This window comes from Palaemon carinicauda, chromosome 26, assembly GCF_036898095.1.
Source record: "Palaemon carinicauda isolate YSFRI2023 chromosome 26, ASM3689809v2, whole genome shotgun sequence".
NCBI classification, from domain to species: Eukaryota; Metazoa; Arthropoda; class Malacostraca; order Decapoda; family Palaemonidae; genus Palaemon; species Palaemon carinicauda.
In genome coordinates this window covers 59,779,574-59,789,573 of record NC_090750.1, presented here as the reverse complement: position 1 = coordinate 59,789,573, position 10,000 = coordinate 59,779,574, and the positions used below count along the sequence as shown (strand labels likewise).

The 10,000-nt window shown below is 33.5% G+C and overlaps 3 protein-coding genes across 3 annotated transcripts in view; all 3 read left to right on the top strand.

Annotated features, from left to right (window-relative positions):
• The first annotated feature begins 428 nt into the window (after nt 1-428).
• On the top strand, nt 429-1,320 carry LOC137620198 (cuticle protein AMP1A-like). Its single transcript, XM_068350440.1, has 3 exons — nt 429-461; nt 647-885; nt 1,013-1,320. The coding sequence occupies exons 1-3, from the start codon at nt 453-455 to the stop codon at nt 1,230-1,232; spliced, it is 468 nt and encodes a 155-aa protein (XP_068206541.1). The 5' UTR covers nt 429-452; the 3' UTR covers nt 1,233-1,320.
• A 3,757-nt stretch (nt 1,321-5,077) lies between these two features.
• LOC137620197 (cuticle protein AMP1A-like) lies at nt 5,078-5,961 on the top strand. The gene is made up of 3 exons (XM_068350439.1): nt 5,078-5,110; nt 5,296-5,534; nt 5,662-5,961. Exons 1-3 carry the CDS (start codon nt 5,102-5,104, stop codon nt 5,879-5,881), a joined length of 468 nt encoding a protein of 155 aa, XP_068206540.1. The 5' UTR covers nt 5,078-5,101; the 3' UTR covers nt 5,882-5,961.
• Nucleotides 5,962-9,825: 3,864 nt separating this feature from the next.
• LOC137620196 (cuticle protein AMP1A-like) overlaps nt 9,826-10,000 on the top strand; it is a 934-nt gene continuing 759 nt past the window's right edge. Inside the window, exon 1 of the mRNA XM_068350438.1 lies at nt 9,826-9,911. Within this exon, the coding sequence (XP_068206539.1) occupies nt 9,903-9,911 (9 nt within the window). The 5' untranslated portion in view covers nt 9,826-9,902. The remainder of the gene's footprint in view (nt 9,912-10,000) is intronic.

Sequence of the window (10,000 nt, the reverse complement as noted above, 5' to 3'; positions counted from 1 at the left end):
TACCAGTGCATCATATGAGATTTTCTAATGCTACGAAATGTGTAAATTCCTTTTAAAGAATGGATTCTTACTTTGACGATAATTCAATATTAGCCTTATGGTCACTAAAATAATTTATTATATCTGAAAAGGTAATATAGAACGAATAAATAGGAAATATGATATTGAATTTCAATCCATTTCAAAGTTTTGATGAACAGAAGATCACTTGGAATAGTTATCCTTCAAAAAAACCTTCACTATGTTCTAACTTTTTTTAAGGTTTGACATGTGAAGATCAAGACGAGGGCTACTTCAGGAGCCGTGCTGAAGGTCACAGTAGAGCCAGAGCTGGAGAAATGATCCGTAGGTCACAGTCACTCCACCCACTCCACCCACTCCCCCACTGCTCTATATAAGCAGAGGTCTTGAGATTCCGGACATCAGTTCGCTGCTCGACATCCTCCGACAACATGAAGTTTGTGAGTACCAGTGAAGCAAAGAAACATATCTGTGAATGATCAATATAACTTAAGCCAAGTCATATATTTAGATCTATCAAGATCATAATTTTCTATCTGTTCATTAGAGAAAAGAGGATCTATAAAGGCTCCATGCCTTTTTATAAGTCTTCATATCCTATTTAATAATATTCTCTCATCATTAGGTGATCCTCGCCGCTCTTGCCACTGTGGCCCTTGCTGCCCCTCAGTACAGCTACGACGCCCCTGCTGGCCGCTCTAGCGCCGACTCCTCCGAGGAAGTGGCTATCTTGAGGGACGACAGAGTCCACGAAGACGATGGCAAATACAACTTCGACTTCGAATCCGAAAATGGCATCAGGTTCTCCGAGTCTGGATCTCCTGACGGAAATGAGGACGCCATCGTCAGTGCTGGACAATACTCGTGAGTTTACACATAAATATTACCTTATGATGATTGTGATAAAGTAAATATAAAAGAATAATTCAAAATATATATATTTTCAAAGTCATTATAGCATTTAATAACTCCCCAACCTTTGTCTTCACAGCTACACTGCTCCTGACGGTACTGAAGTCGTCGTGAAATACGTTGCCGACGAGAACGGCTTCCAGCCCCAGTCCGACCTCCTTCCAGTAGCTCCCGAATTCCCCCACCCAATTCCCCAGTTCGTCTTGGACCAGATCGCCTTTGCTGCTGAGGAAGACGCCCGCCGTGCCCGCGGTGACTCTCGTGAGGCCCCATCCAGGTCCTACGGAGCCCCTCAGTAATCTCCTTTGAAGACCCCAAACACAACTCCAAACTGTGATCACAAACTGCTCATGTATTTATTCTATTTATAAACGAAATAGAATTATTCTTAAAAGTCTTAGTTTTTTTCTACCTATATAAGTGTATATGAAGAATATTCATACAGAAATATGAAAATTAATTATACAGAAAGGTAATACAAAATAAAAAATTAAGGAAAAGCTGTTACCTACTATTACATGCATGTAAAAATATTCCTAAAGCTGTTACCCACTTTTACATGCATGTCTTAAAATTCCTAAACCTGTTACCCACTATTACATGCATGTCAAAAAATTCCTAAAGCTGTTACCCACTATTACATGCATGTCTTAAAATTCCTAAACCTGTTACCCACTATTACATGCATGTCAAAAAATTCCTAAAGCTGTTACCTACTATTACATGCATGTAAAAATATTCCTAAAGCTGTTACCCACTTTTACATGCATGTCTTAAAATTCCTAAACCTGTTACCCACTATTACATGCATGTCAAAAAATTACTATAGCTGTTACCCACTATTAAATGCATGTCAAAAAATTCCTAAAGCTGTTACCCACTATTACATGCATGCAAAAATATTTCTAAAAACTTAGGATGTTTTGAGACGAATTCTTAGATTTTTATTGAGGCAAAATTTCATATCGATGACGCTTGTCTTGTACAACATGTCAGCTGAACGAATTCCAAATCCTGAATAAAGGTCACTGCAGTGTAAAAGTTTCCTATTTTGCTTTCCATAGAAGAAAAATCCGAGAAATTTTAAACTCTCTATAGTTTTAGTGATATCAAGCAAGTGTTGATGATGATGATGATGATTTAGATTGCCTTGTTATTAATAAATAGCAAGTAGGGCTCTTGCACTAAGCCAGTTATAGCTGTGAAAGAGAGATATCCTACAGACACGAAGGACGGACAGGATGATGATGGGATGACAGCAACATAACGACCGTGGCAGGAGTCCGAAGCCCGGACGAGGCGCTGCAAAGCAGACATAGTCGACCAAACCCGGATCCTCTTCGGTCCTGGAGAAATTTGATCTTTTCTTATTGAAGATCCAGAAGGGAATATTTAATAACTAGTGTAATCAATCATGAAACTTTGCAGATTCTTTCTGATATAATTCTAATTATTGTTTTGAATTTTCATGTTTTCTTTCCAGTTAAAAGGATTTAAGAAATGGATAACTTTATTATCACACAATTTGCTAGCCTATATAAGCTAGTTACTGTTCTCAGTATATTTTATTTTAATTGCTTATTACGTCTCTTGTAGTATTTTTTATTTCCTTGTTTCCTTTCCTCACTGGGCTACTTTTTCCTGATGGAGCCCTTAGACTTATACCATCTTGCTTTTCCAATTTGGGTTGTACCTTAGCCATAATAATAATAATAATAATAATAATAATAATAATAATAATAATAATAACAATTATAGTCTATGAAGCAAGTATGAACAAACAATGTCATAAAGTTAGCAAGAGAAAATAATCTCCTTGAAATTAACATAGTCGGAAGAGAAATGGGTAATACTCAAAAGATGTGTTTGAGAAATAATAAAAGCATTGGAGTATTATCATATGTTATATTTTCCTTCATTTTTGATGATTTTATTCCGTATTTTAGAAAATGCTAAGTTACACGAAGAAGGAGAAATGATAAGGATTGCCAACTCTACCAAATCTAGTCAAACGAAACACATTCAACTAAACCATACGAGCTGGAATAAACACATACATAAGAAAACACACACACACACACACACACACACATATATATATATATATATATATATATATATATCTATATATATACACATATTCATATATATATTATACATAAATATATATTCATATATATATATATACTGTATATATATATATATATATATATATTCATATATATAATATATATATATATGAATATATATATATACATACATATATATATATATATATATATATATATGTATATATACAGTGCATATAATAGGATGCCACTTCATCTAGAAAGGAAAGTATTTAATCAGATGGACCTACCAGTATTTGTTTATGTAACAGAAACTTGGAGCCTTACTAAAGACAAAGAACATAAGCAGGTTACAACTCAAATATGTAATGAAAGGATAATGATGGAAATAATACTAAGAGACAGAAATAGAGTAACATGAATACGAGAGAAAACTAAAGGAAAAGAAATGGACATGGGCAGGACATATAATGAGAATAACAGATGATAGATAAACATTAATAATCCCAGACTGGGTCGCTAGATACTGCAATAGCAGCAAGGAAAGGAAGAGAAGACGATGAATTGACGAGCTAAGAAAAGTAATGGGTATAGACTGGCATAAAATGACCACAAACCGACGCAAGGGGAAGGACATGTCTGAGTCCTTTGTCCTCAGTAGACTGGAAATGACTGCATCTCTCTCTCTCTCTCTCTCTCTCTCTCTCTCTCTCTCTCTCTCTCTCTCTCTCTGTATATAAATAAATATATATATATATATATATATATATATATATATATATACACACACACACACACACACATATATATATATATATATATATATATATATATATATATATATATATATATATAAATGTATATTCATATAAGCCATAAATACTTCTTAATCACTCTATTAGGTGTAGTGGTAAGTTACTGTAACCTCAGTTTCTTTGTCCCAGGTTCGATTCCTTGGCCAACCAGAAGCTTTTATCATGAATATAGATCCCCCTTGGGTCTCTGATCCCGAGGCAGAGAGGATCCGATATTAAGAGGCCTTTTAGCTTACATAAATATGTATGTAAAACACGTATAAATGTTCAAAATTATTATTATTATTATTATTATTATTATTATCATTATTATTATTATTATTATTGTATATATATATATATATATATATATATATATATATATATATATATATATATGTGTGTGTGTGTGTGTGTGTGTGTGTCTGTACGTGTCTTCAAATATGTTAGTGTGTTTGTGCAGAGATTTTATTTCAAACAACCTCTATTGATTCGAATCGGAATAATGAAAAAGAAATAATTATGTAGCCTTAACTTCTTGGAATTATCTATGAAATATTCAAGAAACAAGATAATAGAATTTATTGTCAATTGATTATACAATAATCATCATAATCCATTCTAAGCTTGTTTCAATTCTTCTGTCTGAACGAAAGGTAATACCAAATGTGACCATTCATGACAAGCTTTCTATCCTTATTATTATTATTATGTTAAAGATTCCTTTTTGAATAAAAAGAGATGAGCCTTTAGAATGATCCTAATCTAACCTAACTCTCTAACCTAACCTAACATTGAATTGCCTTTACTGTATAGCTAAATTGTCGTAAGATCTCTTTTAATCTACCAGTGCATCATATGAGATTTTCTAATGCTACGAAATGTGTAAATTCCTTTTAAAGAATGGATTCTTACTTTGACGATAATTCAATATTAGCCTTATGGTCACTAAAATAATTTATTATATCTGAAAAGGTAATATAGAACGAATAAATAGGAAATATGATATTGAATTTCAATCCATTTCAAAGTTTTGATAAACTGAAGATCACCTGGAATAGTTATCCTTCAAAAAAACCTTCACTATGTTCTAACTTTTTTTTAAGGTTTGACATGTGAAGATCAAGACGAGGGCTACTTCAGGAGCCGTGCTGAAGGTCACAGTAGAGCCAGGGCTGGAGAAATGGTCCGTAGGTCACAGTCACTCCACCCACTCCACCCACTCTATGACTCCCCCACTGCTCTATATAAGCAGAGGTCTTGAGATTCCGGACATCAGTTCGCTGCTCGACATCCTCCGACAACATGAAGTTTGTGAGTACCAGTGAAGCAAAGAAACATATCTGTGAATGATCAATATAACTTAAGCCAAGTCATATATTTAGATCTATCAAGATCATAATTTTCTATCTGTTCATTAGAGAAAAGAGGATCTATAAAGGCTCCATGCCTTTTTATAAGTCTTCATATCCTATTTAATAATATTCTCTCATCATTAGGTGATCCTCGCCGCTCTTGCCACTGTGGCCCTTGCTGCCCCTCAGTACAGCTACGACGCCCCTGCTGGCCGCTCTAGCGCCGACTCCTCCGAGGAAGTGGCTATCTTGAGGGACGACAGAGTCCACGAAGACGATGGCAAATACAACTTCGACTTCGAATCCGAAAATGGCATCAGGTTCTCCGAGTCTGGATCTCCTGACGGAAATGAGGACGCCATCGTCAGTGCTGGACAATACTCGTGAGTTTACACATAAATATTACCTTATGATGATTGTGATAAAGTATATATAAAAGAATAATTCAAAATATATATATTTTCAAAGTCATTACAGCATTTAATAACTCCCCAACCTTTGTCTTCACAGCTACACTGCTCCTGACGGTACTGAAGTCGTCGTGAAATACGTTGCCGACGAGAACGGCTTCCAGCCCCAGTCCGACCTCCTTCCAGTAGCTCCCGAATTCCCCCACCCAATTCCCCAGTTCGTCTTGGACCAGATCGCCTTCGCTGCTGAGGAAGACGCCCGCCGTGCCCGCGGTGACTCTCGTGAGGCCCCATCCAGGTCCTACGGAGCCCCTCAGTAATCTCCTTTGAAGACCCCAAACACAACTCCAACCTGTGATCACAAACTGCTCATGTATTTATTCTATTTATAAACGAAATAGAATTATTCTTAAAAGTCTTAGTTTCTTTCTACCTATATAAGTGTATATGAAGAATAATCATACAGAAATATGAAGATTAATTATACAGAAAGGTAATACAAAATAAGAAATTAAGGAAAAGCTGTTACCTACTATTACATGCATGTAAAAATATTCCTAAAGCTGTTGCCCACTTTTACATGCATGTCTTGAAATTCCTAAACCTGTTACCCACTATTACATGCATGTCAAAAAATTCCTAAAGCTGTTACCTACTATTACATGCATGTAAAAATATTCCTAAAGCTGTTACCCACTTTTACATGCATGTCTTAAAATTCCTAAACCTGTTACCCACTATTACATGCATGTCAAAAAATTCCTAAAGCTGTTACCCACTATTACATGCATGTCTTAAAATTCCTAAACCTGTTACCCACTATTACATGCATGTCAAAAAATTCCTAAAGCTGTTACCTACTATTACATGCATGTCAAAAAATTCCTAAAGCTGTTACCCACCATTACATGCATGTAAAAATATTTCTAAAAACTTAGGATGTTTTGAGACGAATTCTTAGATTTTTATTGAGGCAAAATTTCATATCGATGACGCTTGTCTTGTACAAAATGTCAGCTGAACGAATTCCAAATCCCGAATAAAGGTCACTGCAGTGTAAAAGTTTCCTATTTGGCTTTCCATAGAAGAAAAATCTGAGAAATTTTAAACTCTCTATAGTTTTAGTGATATCAAGCAAGTGTTGATGATGATGATGATGATTTAGATTGCCTTGTTATTAATAAATAGCAAGTAGGGCTCTTGCACTAAGCCAGTTATAGCTGTGAAAGAGAGATATCCTACAGACACGAAGGACGGACAGGATGATGATTTGATGACAGCAACAGAACGACCGTGGCAGGAGTCCGAAGCCCGGACGAGGCGCTGCAAAGCAGACTTAGTCGACCAAACCCGGTTCCTCTTCGGTCCTGGAGAAATTTGATCTTTTCTTATTGAAGCCCCAAAAGGGAATATTTAATAACTAGTGTAATCAATCATGAAACTTTGCAGATTCTTTCTGATATAATTCTAACTATTATTTTGAATTTGATGTTTTTTTTCCAGTTTAAAGGATTTAAGAAATGAATAACTTCATTATCACACAATTTGCTAGCCTATATAAGCTAGTTACTGTTCTTATTATATTTTATTTTGATTGCTTATTACGTCTCTTGTAGTATTTTTCCTTTACTTGTTTCCTTTCCTCACTGGGCTACTTTTTCCTGATGGAGCCCTTAGGCTTATACCATCTTGCTTTTCCTATTAGGGTTGTACCTTAGCTTATAATAATAATAATAATAATAATAATAATAATAATAATAGTCTATGAAGCAAGCATGAACAAACAATATCATAAAGTTAGCAAGAGAAAATAATCTTGAAATTATCATATTATTAAAAGAAATGGATAATACTCAAAAGATGTGTTTGAGAAATCATAAAAGTAATGGAGTATTATCATATGTTATATTTTTCCTTTATTTTTGTTGATTTTATTCCGTATTTTAGGAAATGCTAAGTTACATGAAGAAGGAGAAATGATAAAGATTGCCAACTCTACCAAAATCCAGTAAAACGAAACACGTTCATAATTAAACCATACGAGCTGGAGTAAACACATACATAAGAACACACACACATATGTATATATATATATATATATATATATATATATGAATATATATATTTGCGTGTATATATATATATACATATATACATATATATATATACATACATATATATATATATATATATATATAGATAAATATGAAAAATAACCACAAGGAAATTGAAATACAAAATATAGAAAGTCCTGACTAGTTTCATCCTCAGAAATATCCCGAAATTAGTCAAGATTTAATCTTATATTTTCTCTTTCATTTTCCTTGTGTTAATTTTTCATCTGAGCATCACTTTTCCCTGTGATTTATATATATATGTATATATATATATATATGCATATATATATACAGTGCATATAATAAGATGCCACTTTCTCTAAAAAGCAAAGTATTTAATCAGATTGTCCTATCAGTATCAACTTGTGCAACAGAAACTTGGATCCTTACTAAAGACTTAGAACATAAGCAGGTTACAACTCAAAGATGTAATGAAAGGATAATGATGGAAATAATACTAAGAGACAGAAAAAGAGTAACATGAACACGAGAGAAAACTAAAGGAAAAGAAATGGACATGGGCAGGACATATAAAGAGAATTACAGATAATAGATAAACATTAAGAATCCCAGATTAGGTCACTAGATATTACATAAGAAGGAGGGGAAAGAAGAGAAGACGATGAATAGACGAACTAAGAAAAGTAATGGGTAGAGACTGGCATAAAATGACCACAAACCGACGCAAGGGGAAGGACATGTCTGAGTCCTTTGCTCTCAGTAGACTGGAAATGGCTGCATTTGTTTTCTCTCTCTCTCTCTCTCTCTCTCTCTCTCTCTCTCTCTCTCTCTCTCTCTCTCTCTCTCTCTCTCTTTCTTTCTCTCTCTCTCTCTCTCTCTCTCTCTCTCTCTCTCTCTCTCTCTCTATATATATATATATATATATATATTTATATATATTCATATAAGCGATAAATGCTTTTTAATCTCTCTTCTTGGTGTAGTGGTAAGTTACTGTAACCTCAGTTTCTTTGGCCCAGGTTCGATTCCTTGGCCAACCAGAATCTTTTATCATGAATGTAGATCCCCCTTAGGTCTCTGATCCCGAGGCAGAGAGGATCCGGTATTAAGAGGCATTTTGCTTACATAAATATATATGTAAAACACGTATAAATGTTCAAAATTATTATTATTATTATTATTATTATTATTATTATTATTATTATTATTATTATTATTATTATTATTATTATTATTATTATTATTATTATTATTTTTATTATTACTATTATTATTATTATTATTATTATTATTATTATTACTATTATTATTATTATTATTATCATCATATATATATATATATATATATATATATATATATATATATACTGTATATGTATGTGTGTATTTGTGAATGTACGTGTCTTTAAACATGTTAGCGTATTTGTGCACAGATTTTATTTCAAACAACCTCTATTGATTGGAATCGGAATAATGAAAAAGAAATAATTATGTAGCCTTAACTTCTTGGAATTATCTATGAAATATTCAAGAAACAAGTTGATAGAATTTATTGTCAATTGATTATACAATAATCATCATAATCCATTCTAAGCTTGTTTCAATTCTTCTGTCTGAAGGAAAGGTAATACCAAATGTGGCCATTCTTGACAGGCTTTCTATCCTTAAATTATTATTATGTTTATGATTCTTTTTTCAATAAAAAGAGATGAGCCTTTAGAATGATCCTAATCTAACCTAACTTTCTAACCTAACCTAACATTGAATTGCCTTTACTGTATAAGTAAATTGTCGTAAAATCTCATTTAATCTACCAGTGCATCATATGAGATCTTTTAGTACTACGAAATGTGTAAATTCCTTTTAAAAAATGAATTCTTACTTTGACTATAATTCAACATTATCCTTATGGTCACTAAAATAATTTATTATATCTGAAAAGGTAATATATAATGAATAAAGAGGAAATATGATATTGAATTTCAATCCTTATAAAAGTTTTGATAAACAGAAGATCACTTGGAATAGTTATCCTTCAAAAAAAACCTTCACTATGTTCTAATTTTTTTTAAGGTTTGACATGTGAAGATCAAGACGAGGGCTACTTCAGGAGCCGTGCTGAAGGTCACAGTAGAGCCAGGGCTGGAGAAATGGTCTGTAGGTCACAGTCACTCCACCCACTCCACGACTCCCCCACTGCCCTATATAAGCAGAGGTCTTGAGATTCCGGACATCAGTTCGCTGCTCGACATCCTCCGACAACATGAAGTTTGTGAGTACCAGTGAAGCAAACCATATCTGTGAATGATCAATATAACTTTAGCCAAGTCATATATTTAGATCTATCAAGATCATAATTTT

Bases quoted from the DNA above. Each gene is read 5' to 3' on its own strand.
- LOC137620198 (XM_068350440.1), top strand. The intron at 886-1,012 runs GTGAGTTTACAC...TTGTCTTCACAG, and splicing joins GTCAGTGCTGGACAATACTC to CTACACTGCTCCTGACGGTA.
- LOC137620197 (XM_068350439.1), top strand. The intron at 5,535-5,661 runs GTGAGTTTACAC...TTGTCTTCACAG, and splicing joins GTCAGTGCTGGACAATACTC to CTACACTGCTCCTGACGGTA.